Source organism: Larus michahellis, chromosome 2 (assembly GCF_964199755.1).
Source record: "Larus michahellis chromosome 2, bLarMic1.1, whole genome shotgun sequence".
Taxonomy (NCBI): domain Eukaryota; kingdom Metazoa; phylum Chordata; class Aves; order Charadriiformes; family Laridae; genus Larus; species Larus michahellis.
In genome coordinates, this window is record NC_133897.1 from 89,161,365 (window position 1) to 89,178,711 (window position 17,347).

The following is a 17,347-nucleotide window of genomic DNA, read 5'->3' on the forward strand; positions in this document are numbered from 1 at the left end:
GACATACTTTTATCAGCTTCTTGTAACAGGGACTATTTCTGCTGCACTGTTAATGGTTAACATGCAGTAGGTTGGACACAGCTGGTTTACAACCACAGGGAAAACGGCTACAGGATTCTGGTCATCAAGGACAAATTGATAACAAGTTCACCTAAGATAGCCTTTACTATTATGTCTGCATGTCAGTTACATAAATGTCTTCTATTGCTATAGGGGTTAACCGTTATACATCCATGCATACTGCAAATTTCTGAAAAGTGTACTCATAGACTACTTTTCCTGGGATCATGAAGTGTTTTTATAGTGCTATTCACTTATCACAACAGCCTCTTACACAGTTTTCTCTAAGAATTCCATCACTTACTTGCATAGCTTTCATGTTAGAGAATGATGAATTTAATAGTTGTCCCAGATAGAGAAATATGTCTTGCTATTTGTAGTCAACTCAAAACCAGGAGAAAACAGAAGCATGTCCCAAATTGGACATATAACTATATTAGTGAATATAAACTCAAAATAGTAGCAAAGCATTGCATAATGAAATGGTGATTTGAAACCAATGCCAACAACTTAAGAGATGTCAAGGGCATCTGTTAATGAGCTTCTGATGGAGTTGTGTTAAAAGTGATGCGACATTTCTGGTTTAGCATGCGTAACAAGAGACTAAAATTTTACTATTTGATTGCAGGAAAGTGAGATGAAGTCAGCGAGACACAGACTTTCAGCGGTCTCCTCAGAACTGGAGGAAGTCAGTGGAATGCTAAATCCTGCTATTTCCATCTGCAGGTAGTGATGGTGACAGATGATATCATGTAATGTGATGATGTTGTGAGAGGTGCACAAGAACAGTCTTTAGCCTGCTCCTCAACAATTTTCTTCTCTCCACTGAACACAAACTACGTAAATACTCCTCCCAATACCAAGTTTAAGAATATGAGCCACAGCAGCCAAAGTGCCAGAAAACTAGAGTCAGAAAAAGAACAGAAGACCTTATGGACGCTGTCAATATTATACAATTCTGTGACGGAAGGAAAACGCATCAGGTAAAACTACCCAGATGGTCCTTGGAAATGAACAATCACTCCAGCTGCAGAAAAAACGTACACCAACAGCACCTTGTCTGTCACGAACAAGCAGTTATCATAGAGCGATGGCAACTCCGTGTCTCTAGGAGCATCCTCCTGTCAAAACAGGTGTCCCCAGCCCCACTCTTCCCATCCCTCACCACCCTGCCAAGCTACTTACTGAAATGGAAGAGAAATTCTTTGGTTTGCTCTCAGGTGCTCTTCAGAGCACCAGCTCTGAAGATTTACTTAATCCAAGACAAAATATGAGTAACAAAGACACCCTCAGGAAGTAATTCTCAATGTTTAAACAACATTTTCAACAGTTTGTTGCACCTGAAGAGGGACAGTTAAGGAAAATAAACATCACTCCAGGATGTTCTTCTTCAGTTGCAACATATGAACATTTGCAGGACATGATTTTAGTTTGTACTCTGTTCTGCCTCAATACCTTGGTTAGAAAAAGAAACTGCTGTCAGAGAAAGGCTAATTGCAAGCAAAATAACAACTCTCTTGGGAAATCTAAAGCCATCAGAATTGCTGGTTTATATCCACCTTCTACCTCCCAAAGATCAGCTGTGCAAATACATCTGTTCTGAAGCAGATACTTTTTTTACACACTGATTTCCTTTCCAACTATGATATATAAGAGAAATACATTTGGCAGCTGTTTGGGACCAAAAGTACATTCCAGGCTGTATTATAAAATTTCTTCTTCTTCTCAGCTGTAATACTGAGCTCCCAAGCAGGGCAAAAAGCTTTCGTTACCTATGTACAAAAATTCCAGAGACAAATTAACCACATACTTATGCCCACAAATGGAGTCAGCATGGGAAGTACAGATGTATCTGACAGGTCTTCCTGGTCTGGGTTATGATAAAAGAATAGTACAGCAGTTTAAAGCAAGTTTATGCAGAAACCAATGCTATGATGTTTCAGAGCACATATATATCTTGATATAGAGAGAATCCTTCTAGAAATTCAACTTGTGAGATTCATTGAATCTCCTTATCTAGTTTAGGACTGCACAACACCAAGGAAGCAATTCATATAGACTTTACTGTTTATTCAAGGCTGAATTAGAATTTGGCTATCAACTCTGACCATCTGATATAGTTTGGCTATAATGCTCAATGCAAAGATTATGATCTAATGGACCACAGTCAGTTGCTGACATTTTACTTAAGTTTACTTACGCTCAAACTGCAAACTCAACTAAACCCACAGGGTGGGAAAGTCAGGATAGAGATTTCTTGTTTCACTTTACACTACAGCTATTTTATTTATCTGGACTAAAGCATGAGAACATGTTTGAAAAACCACACACACACACAGCCTAAATTCAAACTATCTTTGCCACTACTAGACTAGTAATGCTTTTTGGCAAAATATTTGTGATTACATGGAAATTTATGATTTATTGGGCTTTCAAAACAACTGATAATTGTGAAGTTGAACTTCAGCTATTAAAATGCCCACACCTCTGTTCAAGCTCAAGTCTGCCTGATAAATAAGTTGAACTGACACTGCAGCAGGGCTTTTACAATTTTGTGCTAATTTAGACTAGCGGAGTGTGAAATCCAACTGACTGCTCAGCTTTGCCTCCCCCATAAGCTCCTCATAAGGCTTTCTATCAGCTGGTTATCTGGATGGGCAGCCGTTATTTGGAAATTTTACGAGGAGGTAATTGATTCGTCAAGAAACAGAATTTTTAGATTAACATTTAGTGTCTTGTACAACTACAACATAGTCCTCGATATCACTTTCTGCATGTGATGGCACCCAGCTGTGCAGCGGAAGCAGGTCCCTTTCCACATGGTGCCCTGGAAACTACAGTCCCCACCTTTTGCCACATGGCCCCAAGGCAAAGCAAGTACAGTACCTACTCATTGTTAGGAGTTACTTTCCCTGCTGGCCTGGGCTGTAACTCATTTCCTGCAGCTGCAAAGGCTGTCAGACAGTCCCACAGGCAGTGCTTTGGCTCTCAGCCACGGGCGGGGATCCTTTTGCCTTGCACATGGCCCATGCTTCTCTCGCTTGCAGTCTCAAAACAGCAAATCCTCCCCTTCTACAGCCTCCCCCTGCTTGTAAGCAAACAATTGCTGCCCAAGTCATCCTTCTTTTCTTCCACTACAAACAGGGAGTCCTCCTTCAATTATTCAAACTGGATTCCCATTTTACTCGATCAAATTCTGCTGCTATCCAGAGCTTCCTCTTCCTATATAACAATATTTGGACTCAACGTGGAAACACTCAATTTTTCAAGCATAGCTTTCAAAGCTGTTGTTCATACACAAGATGTTTTACCTTTACTCCATCCCCTTCCCCTTTCATCTAAAACTAACATTCTGAATAGAAGGTCTCCAGTTGCACAAGAGCAAGCTTGCTTTATGTGAACAATTCAAGACGCTGTTTTATTCCATTCTGTGGCCTCAGCTGTAAAACATCTCTGTTTTCTGGGGAAATATCTCTAGATCACCCGTGCAATTTTTCGTTTTCTTAATTCCTGAATGGGAGGTCCCCATACCAATTCAAGAAGAGCTCTGATGCCTGCAACACCTGCCCTACACCACTCCTTTCCATCTTGGAGGTATAGAAAAGGGCTTACTACACATCTCTTTAAACTACTTTGTCAGCCTTTGTCTTGCAAAGCATCAGCCATTCAACCCTCTTTATTATGCTAGATTCTTGGGGAGATACTACAGTTGGGCGGGAAGACTGCTGAAGTAAGATTTTTCTGCTTATGGCACCAGTCAGGACAGTATCCGGAGAGCAAAATCAAAAATCAAAGGGCAGTATTCAGTGTTGCAGTGGTGCATTGTACGTCACGGTGTTACTAGGACATCACCTACCTTTCAGATCTGAACAGACCTATACACATAGCTGGATTATAACAATGTATAAAACAGGCAGACATTGTACCTCCAGGTAGACAAAAGATCTCTGGCCAAGTTTTGAACCAAAAAGACAGTAACATGAATTGGCAGTTAGATGTCGTCCCAAAACCCCCCCCAACTTATAAAGACATACAGATGCAAGCCCCATGAGCAAAAGCTTCTTGTAGCCCGTGGGGCTCTCCAAACAGTAGCAGCTACAGAAGGGACACGGTGGACTATCACAAATTCTTCAGACTTCAGAAGTACTCATAAAGCTGGGAAAGACAGCAAACAGTGATCTAAACAGGCAAGATATTCCCAAACAATGTTAAATACCTGCCAATTTTTCTGAGCTTACAAGTTCAATTTCGTTATACTGAATCCTGTTCCCCTGCCCTTTACCCAAAACTCTGCGGTTGAGTAAATGCCCTGCAAACAAAGGAAATAGAACTGCACATACAAAAAAAGGATGTACCGCAGAATGAAAAGAAACCCTTGTTTAAAAAAAAAAAAAAAAAAAGAAGCGCGAGAGAAGCACCAAATAGAACAGGAACATTCTTTCTTCCCCACGCCCACTAACATGTGGGGAATCATTGCAAAAAAATTGTTGCCTTATGTATTACTTGTGAAAAACATGTTCTTCCAAAGCTAGCAATTTATTTTTTGTAGAGTGCACCAACTGTTATTCAACCTCTTCACTACCCACTTGTTTGTCTTATTTCCCCATTATAAAAGGGATTTAGATTTTTAAAAATGTACTCATCTGTAAACTGCATGTCAAATTGATTAAATGACCCAAATAACTTACAAAAATAGATTTGATATCCAGCAGAGTGAGTGAGAGGTCTGGAACCTGCAATCAACCCTCCCCCTAAATGACTATCCACCTAGTGAATGTCTTTTTTTCTTTGTAACGCTTTCCCCATACTCTTGAGAAAATGATTGCAATCTTAACTACTATAACATTTTAGATATTGAAGATAATGTAAATGCATTAATTTTTTACCCAGTCATACTGATTAGATATTTGAAGTAATAGATATTCTTAGAGGACAAGTAACACCTACACTTGTATGCAAATGATGAGGGTAATTTTTGGGGCTGTCTTCTAACATGAGAATAAAACAACGTTACCTTTCATGGTTGACAGATATATGTGGACAGACAAGGAATGACCAAGATCAGCTGTCAGAACTAGGCTTCACTGAACATACTTTCTGCTTCAATGATCTTTCATGTTACCCTACTTTAGATAATCATTTCAGATTATTTAAGGCATTAAGTATCACCCAGCATTTCTGCACTCAGTGATGAAATGTGGTTTTACACGATTTAAGAACCAGCTGTAAGTTAGAAGAGGTTCGCCATTTCAAAAGTTTGAAGCCGACTTCACCTGATACGTCGTGGCTTTCCAACTTGCTAGTTGGCAAACAGTATTAATAAACACCGATGAAAAGATCAAAATTGTAGGGTCCATAGATACTGAAAGGAGTGCAAAATTCTTCGCTTCAACAAGCCATTTGTATAGGCTAAACACTCAACATCCAAGCAGCTACCCCTGCCATTTCTGATGGTGATCACCTCCTTTTTTCCTTTGGAATTACATAAAACCTCTCTCTCCTCGAGCCTCTCGCAACAGCTTGCGGTGCCAGACATGCACAAATTCCAAACTCGTGTCTACTGCACATGGCTTACCCTATGAATGGTACAGAATTATTCAGGCCTGATGTTAAAAACTCCAGAGGGCAATATCCTAATTTGTTGAATCATTCAAAAACTCTGAAAGTGTTACTGAATTATGGGGGGGGGGAGGAAAAAAAGAAAAAAAATGGTATTAAAAAGACTGAAGTTGAAGAATCAAGCACTAGAAATCTAGGAAATACAGCATTTAAAAGTTGTCCATTCAAGTACATGGACTGCCTTAAATTAAGTCTTTCATTCACTTGTTCTTTGTTATGGGGGTTGTGTTTTCTGTGGGTTTTTTTGGTTGTTTTGTTTTTTTTTTTAGGAATTCATACCTCAATCAATACTCACAATGAACAATTCTGAGAAGATCATCTAATTGTTTTTCCATTCTTCTGATTAGCATACTTCTCAATGCCTTAAAGATCTTTAATCAAATGCAGCACTGGAGAATGAATAATTGCTTTGTGGGATTGTCTGAGGTACTTTTCACTATGGGGGGAAAAATAAAGCACTCCACTAATTTTGCTTGATTTTTATAATCCCTCTGTGAAATGAACACTATCAACCTCTTTCAAGCAATAGAAAATTGAGGTAGAGATGGAAGTCAAATGTATCCAGTGGTTTCAAGTACCCAAAGTTGTTTGGTCTTTTCCTCCCCCCCACCCCCTTCAGATTACTTAACATTTATATAATAGTTTGCATGTTCAAGACCGTTCACGCTGACTTCAGTCACAGTCCCATGCACGGGAAACTTTACAAATCAAACATCCAGCTCTTAAAGCCTGACACCCAGTAATGTGGGAATAAACAATTAGCAGCTGCTTCTTATCAGCTGGGGTTTAGATGGCATGCCATAACATCCCACAGGAAGCCTGTGGCAGAGGCAGGGACAGAAGTCACTTCTGAGGCTGCATTCAACCCTGCAAATCATGCTCATTCTAGCAATGGCCTTTTCTTCTTCAGTCTCCATGATTAATATAATTAATTAATGCTCTTTATTTCAAAGCAACGAGTCGAACAGAAACTAAAGTAACTTTACAATGCTCTGCCCCATTTTCCCCAAACACTAAAGGAAAAAAAGCACTACAGGTTATGTCCACTGGTTTGATTAATAAAAGTCACCTCTCAAAGACAAAACCAGCTCCGTCTCTCCCTCAGGAGTCTGACAGGCTCAATGTTCTTCATATAACATATATTGTCCAGTACAATCTGCCTCTCCTAATAAAACCCTGCATTCAAAAGTGAAGTCCCATAGCTCCAAAGGAAATTGGATTTATCAATTCCCTGAGTGTTGTTAAAAAAAAAATATCCTGTTGATATTTCCATGATTTCAGCCCCTAGTCAAAGGAAGAAATGTTTCAAATGATACCTAACTACATTTTCCAATTTTAACAAACTTTCTCTATCCAAATTGTTATAGGACGCAAGAGGATGAAAAAGTATTCCAACTACACAGCTCAATCCTGCAGACTCTCCCTCCACCCCCCATCACTCTGCATTCAGGAAGTTCCTGCTGTGCATGCTCCTAATGGAAGAAACACAAACTCTCCCCTCTTTTAGCCAAGCATATTTAGGCAGTGTCTGAAAAAAATGGGAAAAATTGTAATGTGATAACTGGAATGGACTGAATAATTGAAAAATTTGTGGTTATATTTATGAAAAACTCTCCAAAACCGGAACTTTGTGTTTTGGAAAACACATTTTCCTCAACACCACTTTCCTGCTAATCTTGCTACTTGCAATAACAAACTCTTTGAAATACATCTTTTCCCCCAGCATGTGATGAAACACCTTCTAATGAAATACTTTTCTGGTGGGTTTTTTTTTGGTTTTTTTGTTTTTGTTTTTGTTTTTGTTTTTTTTTTTTTTTTTTAAATTCACATCGCTTTCTGTTCGCAGGCTGCAAACTCAAGTAGTTTCAAAATGAAGCAAGCAAGCATTCTCTCCAATAAAAAAACTACTCTGTAATCCTTGTGAATTTATGGAGCCAAAGGACTAGAGTACATTAAAAGTTTAAAAACTTTCAAAAAATTATCAGATTTTTCTTGCACCCTTCAGGGGCACATTCTTTCTGAAAAAAAACCAAAGTAAGATTTCAGAGCTGCTCTGGGAAAAAGGGATGAGTATGCCACTGCTACTCTAGAAAGCTCAGTTAAGTAAAATACAGAAGTCCAAATAGCCAATTCCCTTTGCCAGGGTATACGGATGCTTGTATTTACCTTTTCCTTCCCTGCACCTTATGCCATGACTTCTTACTGCAGGTTTTCTCAGGAACCATTGATGATGCATGCTGGAGATTTTCTTCCCACCCCCCTTTCAGCACACGACAGGTACAGATTTTCCTATCATTGCAGCTTGATCTAACATGATATATAACTCTGTTCACCAGGACATAATTGCTTAAATCTTGTCCCTGTCTTCAGCTACATTTTCACCTAACACTGAGAATTGCCAACTGCTTATTTTGGAATAGACAGTGTGGCTGCAGGTTGCTAAAAGCATTGTTTTTTTACCTAATTAAAAACTAGAAACCAAACCAGCACAAGAACACCGGAGTTCCCGTATGCACAGTACTCCCCGTTACCCAAGACTCGCGCTGCTGACGAGTAGACTTCATTTCCATCACTTCTTACCTTTGTGGTTGAAAATCCCCTCCATCTCCATGCTACTGCGAGAGTGAGCGATGCAGAGGGAGCCGCAGGGGACCAGGCCTTCTGCAGCTGGGGACCGATCTGTGGTTCGAACCAGACACCAGTCGGGCTTGTCATGGGGCCTCTCCAGGACCTCCACCGTCTGCCCACGGCGGATTGTCAGCTCATTACTGTTGCAGGCGGTGAAGTCGTGGATAACCACCGTCAGCTCGCACCCACCAGACAACTGTGAGGGGAAAAACAAGGAGAAGCCAGATGAACGCTCGTTATCAAACCCATCCGTCATGCACCGTTACCTATTTAGGATTCCTGGCAGGATTCGTATTTTGGATGAGATAGCAAGCTTCTGGGACTTTCCACATCAAGAAGAGATCATTTCAAAAAATCAGGCAGTTCTGGCATTTTAGAACAGATTTTTAACTCTGCTTGTCTCTGCCTATGCGCTCAAAGCGCACGGGTTGTGACAGTGCTGGGCGGAGGATTTAAGCGGTTTTTCTGGCTAGACTGCTCCTTACCCTGAAAGCTGAAGTAGCAGTCGCTTCGGAATATGTTTTATGGGTGATAATTGGCAACAAAACCCCAGCTATTACTAAATACAGTCACTCATATCACCTTGCAAATTCAAGGCAGAAAGAGGACCTTCTTTCGAATGAGCTTACTGCTTTATTTCCACACCGCCCAGTATACTCCTTACATACCCAGGTCACAGAATCATCCAGGATACACGGTACATAATTACAAAAACCATCATAAAGTTCTTCATGTGTTTCCCCAATACTTAACTATTTGACACAAAATCCACACTGGCTTACAACTTTCATGTTTTTGCTAATTCCCCAAATAAAAAGACACAAACTTGAATTAAAAGCATACAAGCTCAGGCTTTTCCTCCCCCCTCTTCGAAACACTTCATTAGAATTACTTTGCCTAAGTTTCCTCTCTTTGATTTTTTTCATCTGCTTTGATGTGAAATGAAAATTACTATCAGAACTTCGCAAAGTTCCCAAGATTGCTCCGCGCCAGAGCACCCATCCAACTTAAGCAAACAGCCTGGGAATTCCTTCTCCTTCCACACAGCGTGTGGAATGGCGTTCCAGGCTACTTCAGCTTTTCACGTGTGAATATTTCTATAGCTCAGGCTGCTTCAGTGAGCCATTCGTATCAGATCTCAGCTGGTAGGCAACTTCTGTGAATTCAGTAATTTTGGACCAAGCCAGTAAACTCCTTCAGCTCAGCGAGGTAATCCTGCAATGCTCTACGCTGACAAAGGAGGACAAACACCCTGTGAGAGTTCCAACCGCAGCAAATATAGAAGCATGTCCCACCTCAGCGTACTGCACAGTTCTTGCTACGTTATTTTTGACTATTACGTTTAGGCTCTTATGTGGCTGCCAGCTACATCCCGTGAGCTTTAGGAAAAGGAGATAAGAGACTGCATTGTTATTTATTTATTAGTTTTCATTACAAGCCTGGAACTGAAGCACCAGATAGAAATTTTTCTAGGATAACATTGTTTGTTACCTAGCGAGAATTTCAGAGCAAATGACAAAACCAGCAAAAAGCCAGTAAGACTGAAAGGCTATTTCCAACCTTCTCTTCCTCAAGCCTGCAACAAACAACAGGACATAGCTCCTAGCAGATGGTCTGCAGCAAATCCAGAGCTTTCCCATGGTCTCTGACTGCTAATCTCACTGGCTACCCTCACTTATGTGTGCACACGAAGAAGAAAAATGTTTTCTTGGGGGGATGCAGGGGCCAAGAAGGGCAGAAAACCCTCATATATCTAGTGTTTAAGGAAAATAAATCAGGTACCCATTTAGATCTACCCATTTAGGTCCAGGCTAAAAATTAATCCCATTGCTTCTACTACATCTCTCCTGACAGACCCAACACCCATATTACAAGGAGGGGGTGGTACTTCTGCAAAACATGCTACCTCCTCCCTCCTTAAAAAGTTTCCTGTTCCCTTCCATTCTTTCTTCATATTATGTTAGTTTTCACAGTTCATGCAAAAGTATGCCAAAGGGGAAAACGTAAAGAGCTTTCCCTTGTTTTCTGGTATTGATTTATGTTACAGCCTTCTTCAGACAAACTCAGAAACAATTGAAACCATCTGTATGCCTGATGGGGACTAACAAGAAAGCCGATGAAGTATGACTTCACAAGGTGTCCAATGCAGACCAAATTTTTCTCACGAGACTCCATATCTGTCCCCAGTCAGTGCAAGCACCAAGGCAGTAACAGGTTGACACTTTCCAGAAACTGCATGTAGTCTTTGTATTTTCTCCTAAATACCTACAGGACCACAGCTTTGGTGCTCTGCTTGCTTTCCTGACCCTTCACTTCCTACCAATAGAGATTAAAATATACTTTGTGACTGGTGCAACGACCACATGTTTTTGGATTTAATATGGAGGTTGTTTCTTCTCCTTTCCCTAATTTAAAAAAAAAAAAACAAAAACCACTCTCAGATTTTATGTTCACTACATATTTTATATAGTATTAAGCTAAAGGAAAAAGTAAACAAAGGCCATCAGTGGTTACGTCAGAAACCATTAAAGTACAAAAAAAATATATATTCCAGTCTTTCAGACTGTATGGGAATCAGATACCCTAGCTGATCAGTATTCCACTGAAATTCAATATTCAATGACACTTCAGTGCGTAAGACACTTCCCGCATGCAGTTGTTAGCTCTACGCCATCCTCAAACATGCAATCTAACCTAACATCTAACGCTGTTAGATGCAACTTAGTGCAGGACTTCTCCGCTGCTGCCTAACACACCAAAACCAATGATGTTCTCTACCCAGAGCATATCTATGTCATCATGGAGAACTAACCAAAAAAAGCATTTGCCAGTCCTCCCCTCCTTTGGGATAACAACCCTTCTTTCTTCCCACAACAGTTATGGCTAGGAAATGCTCCTTTCCTCTTTGTTTCATTGCTCGTTTTCTCTCCGTAACACACTTTCTGAAAGCAGTTTCATCTTTCGCACTGATTAAATGCAGTTGGACAGCAAGGAGTGTCTGTGATTAAGCACATTGCTCAACAGCTGTTGTTGGACAGCTTTGGCAAGGCTCTCTAGGCTAGCTGGAGGGAAGAGCAAGAGGCACAGCAGAACCGGGAGACTGACTTGCACTGAAGAGAAAAAGACTTACAAACCATCTAAATCCAAATTTAGGCTGAACAAGGGCTTTATATACTTTATCCATCCTTCTCAAGAAACCCTTTATGTAAACTGAATTAATCATGCATGATAAAAATAAATGAGGCTATGTCTGAAACATGGAAACTGGAGAGACAGAGACGAGACGAGAAACAAAAGCCAGACAGAAATAGAACCACAGATTAAAAAAGGCGCAAGGTTTAATTAAACAGCTTATCATGGGACATAGTGTCTTGCTGTTGCTGAAATTAATGTTAACCATCTATGTTCATCTCTCTGGGGCCTTTTAATCACTGTCGCTTGTAGAGAGAAAAAAAATAAAACCGTAACACACACACACATACACACTCACTGGCCGAATACACTCTTAGCACAGGTTTGCTGAAGTCAGAGACACCACACCAAGAGCTCCTCTGCCACCAGTATCTGGGAAGATCACCAGTGACAAAAGTTTTGCCACGTACAACAGCCTTTACATCAGGCCGTATAACCTCCTCTCAGGACTGCAAATTAAATTTACTGTCCCGTGGTAGTTTTACATTGAGGAGAAGGGAAAGGAAAGAGAGCAGCTAGTAAGATTTCTCAGTTATTTCAAGCATGAAAATCTTTAATCCCTTTTTAAAATGGAAACAAGTGCACTGTGGGAGGAAAGAAATGGGAGACACACAAAAGTTCTGTCTCAAAGAATATTTTGCTTTGACCAGGTAGCTGCCCAGACTTAGTTTCTGACTCTGAAAAGAGGCGTATACTCAGAGCCATGTCTGGTTTTTTACTAGCATTTTTTGTACTGATGGACTGATGGGAGCCTTTTCTCCTCTGCGGTCTCAGCTGGCAGAACTAAATGCTTGGTTGTCTCCTGCTGCTTCAGTCCTTTTTCTGTTTTCCAAAGTACTACACACAAGCTTAAAGAAGCACGAGAATGAAATACAACTTCACATAGACAGCAGTACAAAGTGTTACCAAGCTGGGCACAAAAGACAGTTTATTAAAAATAAAATATTGCTCCACTGACCACCCAGAACAGCTAGCATGATTCCTACTATTTAGGATAACACCCTATGACAGCTTTTCTTCTAAAAGCCTCTCATCTGCTCAGCTACCAAAACAGTAGTTCGGATTATTTCACGTTTCTACCAGCTCACTTAATATAAGCACAAAAAGACCTATCAGACCTACACATTGTTTCCTTCAGCCTCCCCATTTTGTTTTCTATGCATGGGATCAAGTTCAAAAGACGACGTTAAAATCAGATCAAGCTCTGAGGCTAGGAACTGTTGAAAGGTGGAATGAATGGGGCAAGTGTCATCTCTTTTATTTGTTAGCCACCTAAAATGCTGGCTACACAGCTACAGAAGGTGAATGGAAGGAATGCTGCGAAAGGTGAAGGGCAAAATATTTACTGAGAAGGATACAATAAGAGCCCTCATTCAGAAAACTGAGAGGCTTTGACAGAATAGAAATCTCCTTCTCAAAAAAATTTGTATTTCACTCTGGATTCCGTCATCCATTACTTCAGGATGTGTCAGTGCTATGGATGTATTTGGCACGTATTGCAATATGAAGATAAATCCCATGACATTAAAAAAAGGCTGGAAAGGGATCTTAAGTTACCTAGTTCACCTCTTTCTCTTCCTCTAGAGCATGATCAGCTACATCTATGTGAATCACAATTAACGTTTATCCAAACTGTTCTCAAAGGTCTCAAGTTAAGGAGATTCCTCAGCCTTCACAATTACTCTGCTTTAGGGCTTCATATTTTCATATCCCCCCCTAAAAAAAATGATTGCAATCTTTTATTAAAGATAAGTCCTTTAATCTCATCCCATCCACTGAAAATATGGGTAAAAGACCATTCTGTGACTCTTTGTAGTAGCTTTTTACACACTTGAAGGCCTGAAGTTCTTCCTCTGGCCTTTTTTCTTTAGATTCATTAGTCCCAACTCTTTATCTTGCTTTGTAAGTTATGTTTGGTAGACTTTTTGTTTTTCCTCTTTCTCCTGGAACTCTTCCAATAGACCACTAATTTGCTAAAATTCTGTACTCAAAACTGGATGCGGAGCCTTACGAATGCCAAGTAAAGAATGAGGACTTTGTGTCCTGCAGCTCAGCATCCTATTTCTACAAAGCAATACAGGGCTGTTTCCACCCCTCCCCCCATAATTGCATCACACTGTTAAAATAATAAACAGCTTGTGAGCCTCTGTAGCTTCTAGATCATCTTCTCAAAAACTGTTCAATATTCTCATTGTTTTCATTAGTAGTTAACTATTTCCACCTATTCACATTAGCTCAAATGTGTTCTTATTAAATTGCATGGTATTTTGCCAATTAATTTCTCCCATTTGCCAAGACAGTTCTGAATTCTAATTCCGCCTTCCAATATAGTTTTCAGATGACATCAAGCTGGGAAGGATATCAGCTTTATAAACATATGGTCTATTGCATCACCCCAGTCATTACTAAAAAGCAACATGCAAGGAGCCAACAATGAGAAGTGACAATTCTAACCTAAAAAGACAGGGTGGAGAATAAAAAAGCTAATCACAAAGTTATTCTCTGTTGTTAAGGCATTTCCAATTATGTCAGAAAACAGGATGCAAGGAAAGAAGCTCATCTGGACAATACTCAACCACTTACTACTAAGGCTAAGGATTTTTAGCTCTTTCAATGTCTATCTCTGAGGAGGTGAGACAGAGTATTGAGTTTTGGGTAAAGGATTTAATTCTTGATATTCTCCCTGTGTAACAGCTTAGCACTTCTAATCAAAACATTTATTTTAAAAGAATCAACTGTCTGAACATATAATTGGAGAAAATAAAAGAATAGTTTTACTTGGCTGTTGATTAGTATGACACATTTAGTATTTATTGTCTTCTCTAAATCAAAATAGTGGATACATGTGAACAGAAAACGTTCAGCCACAGAGTAGTAAGTGATACAGTTAAACATTTTTACCACTTGATTAACACTATTTTAAATTACTTGATATTTTTAACGTTTCTCAATTTGGAATCCCAGCTCAGTTTGGAATAGCCTCCAAATTTGACTGAGGAGTTCCACTGCTCCTTCTGGCTAACCACATCAACAGCACCTAAAATCCACAAAACTGTTTTACTCCATCTCTGTAAGACATTCATACGTACTTCAAGCTTCTAGGCTGAGAAAACAGAGTCAATTTTAAACGCCAAATGGACTGCAGCTAATGAATTTTCAACATACAGAGTGAGAGATTACTTCAGATTCAGCAAGCGTGTTAAGATACCCTACAGGTTTCACTGGCCTTCTGCCCGTTACTGTTCCTTAATAATTTTTATTTTGAATTTTTAAACAGATTAAAATTCTCTCTTCTTAATGTATTTAACAGACCAAAACATATAATAGAAACATTAAACAAAGCTACTCTGCTAATTCACACACTTCTAAAAAGTTCACAAACAGTAAATTCCTTCCTTGGATATACCAAGGAGTTTCCAAGTTTTTAGTTTGTTTTTCTTGTCAAAGAGAAGTCTAATGAAAATTTTATGCACTAACTTGAGACCTCAAAAATACTTTAAAAACAACACTACATTCACTAACCAAATTTAAAACTTAATTTGTCAGGAAAATATTTCAAAGCATTCTCCATTCCTCTTTCTTTTATCTCCTGTTGAGCAGGTTGTTGGTAAGACTCCTCCTCCTCATGTCATGTTGGAAGACAATCCTGAGGGCATTTCACTTGGCCAACTTTCTTAGCAATTCTCACATGATGCATGAAATACCACCATGAAGGAGACAGTCCGTGCTGTTCCCCAATAAACATCACCTCACAAACAACTCAAGAAGGGAAATGGCTGTGCATGGCAGGGACGGATGGCATCACCTCCATTTGAATGGAAGCACAATCCAGCCCAGGCTGCGGGCACACTGCTTGACATCTTAGCCAACACTCAGGGAAATCAGAGAGAGCATGTCTTGCTTTTGAGTGGGATAGACTACCTAAACTCTTAAGAACGCATAAAAAATGAACTGTTTGCCAGTATACACAGCACAATTTTTGTAAATCACTAAATAGCTAAGTAAGAATGCAAACAATGAAATAGCAAAACAAGAGCCATCGAAAGACACTTTTTTTTGCTCTGACCCACCATTTTTCTCACAGCTATGCTTAGAAGAAATTACCCCCAAAACTACAGACCAACTTTGTACAAAAGCACAAGGTCAAAACATAGGCTATTTTTGACAAATACAAGAGCAACCCTAAGCACCTTATGCATTCCTTCTTCTGTCTTCCTCTTTTTTACATGCAAAATCAAACCATAGAGTTTAAGTGACATGCAAAAATACAGAGAACACTCTTATAGATGGCAATGGGAACGGTCAAAATATTATTCTGAGAACCTATTCACTTAGCTGCCCTGTAATATACCTGCGTAATATTTACCTGCGTAGTTTGAATCATAGAATCTTCATGGTCGGAAAGGACCTTTGCGATCATCGAGTCCAATCATACACACACACACAAAAACCCCAACCCCTGCAATCTCTGCCACTAGAGCATGCCCTGAAGTGCCACATCTAGACGTTTCTTAAATATCTCTAGGGATGGTGACTCCACCACCTCCCTGGGCAGGCTGTTCCAGTGCCTCACCACTCTTTCAGGAAAGTAATTCTTCCTAATATCTAATCTAAACCTCCCCTGCCCCAACTTCAGACCATTCCCTCTGGTCCTGTCATTATTCACCTGGGAGAAGAGGCCAACACCCACCTCTCTCCAGCCTCCTTTCAGGTAGTGGGGAGGGCAATGAGGTCTTCCCTCAGCCTCCTCTTCTCCAAGCTAAACATGCCCAGCTCCCTCAGCCTCTCCTCATATGACTTGGAAAAATTTTATAGAATGGATGTGTCTGCAGTCTTGGAAGTTTGACTACCCTGCATTCTCCTACAAATGGACCTTGAGCTTGTTTGGAGGTTCTAGCAGGGGAGCGCAACTACCGTATACTCTTGACCGATGAACGGTACGTCTCTATCGGGGAAGGTCGTCCTCTTCAACCGACTGCGCAGCTTCAGGAGGGATGCACATGGATGGGTGAGGGAGGAAGGGGACACCCACCTAGCCAGCCAGATCAGCCAAATCAACCCTGGCAATCAATGGGGTGACAGATGTTGCGGCCAGATCGCCCTCGCATCCGAATGGCTCATCAGAACAATTGTACCCAATGAAGTAATAGACCAGAAATCCCTAACCACGTTTTCAAGTAATTTGCTTCTATGTTTTTATTCATTCTTATGTTTGACAAACTTCTATTATCCATCTATGGTTCCCGCCAAGGTCCTAACTCTTCTCACTTGTCAGAAATCTTCTTTCAATTCCAAAGTAATACACACATTTCATAAGAATTTTTACTCTCTTGATGCCTTTCTTCCAGCCATGAGAAATTCTGGCTGTGCTACCCTTAACGGGATAACCCAGCCAGAATCTATAGGCAGACACAAAGGAAAGGAAACACTAGCATCATATGATAGTGCTGTGGGTTACTCCTCTTCGATATGGTGATTTCCATCAGCTGTCATGCAGAAAGTGAACACTCACTCTCTAACCCATAGACATTGGGTAGTATTTTTTCTTCACAAAAGTAACTGCATGGCAACCACCAACCTCAAGCTAACACAAAAAGCAGATGGTACGGCTTTTAGAAAGCCTGAGACTGACATCAAGGAGACTTCTGTTCATAAGTATCAAATTTTATGGAAAATAAAACTTTTTAAACTGGATCAAATCTTTGAACAAACTGCAGAAGAGAAGGGACCAAACTGGTTGCAGTTTGGAACAAACGTAATTCCTTCATGACCTATTAATATTTAAACAATCACCCCTTCTCCCCCGTGGTATCAAGATATTTTTTTCTATCTCATACAGCTATTTTTA

The 17,347-nt window shown here is 40.1% G+C and overlaps 1 protein-coding gene across 2 annotated transcripts in view; it reads right to left on the reverse strand.

Annotated features, from left to right (window-relative positions):
- Positions 1-17,347, reverse strand: part of TRIO (trio Rho guanine nucleotide exchange factor) — a 259,570-nt gene that overhangs the window by 61,568 nt on the left and 180,655 nt on the right. For both annotated transcript variants that reach the window (XR_012585654.1, XM_074576181.1), the window contains exon 34: positions 8,260-8,503. Coding sequence is in view for 1 of the 2 variants with exons in the window: in XM_074576181.1 (XP_074432282.1) it covers positions 8,260-8,503 (244 nt within the window). In the remaining variant the exon portion in view is untranslated. The remainder of the gene's footprint in view (positions 1-8,259; positions 8,504-17,347) is intronic.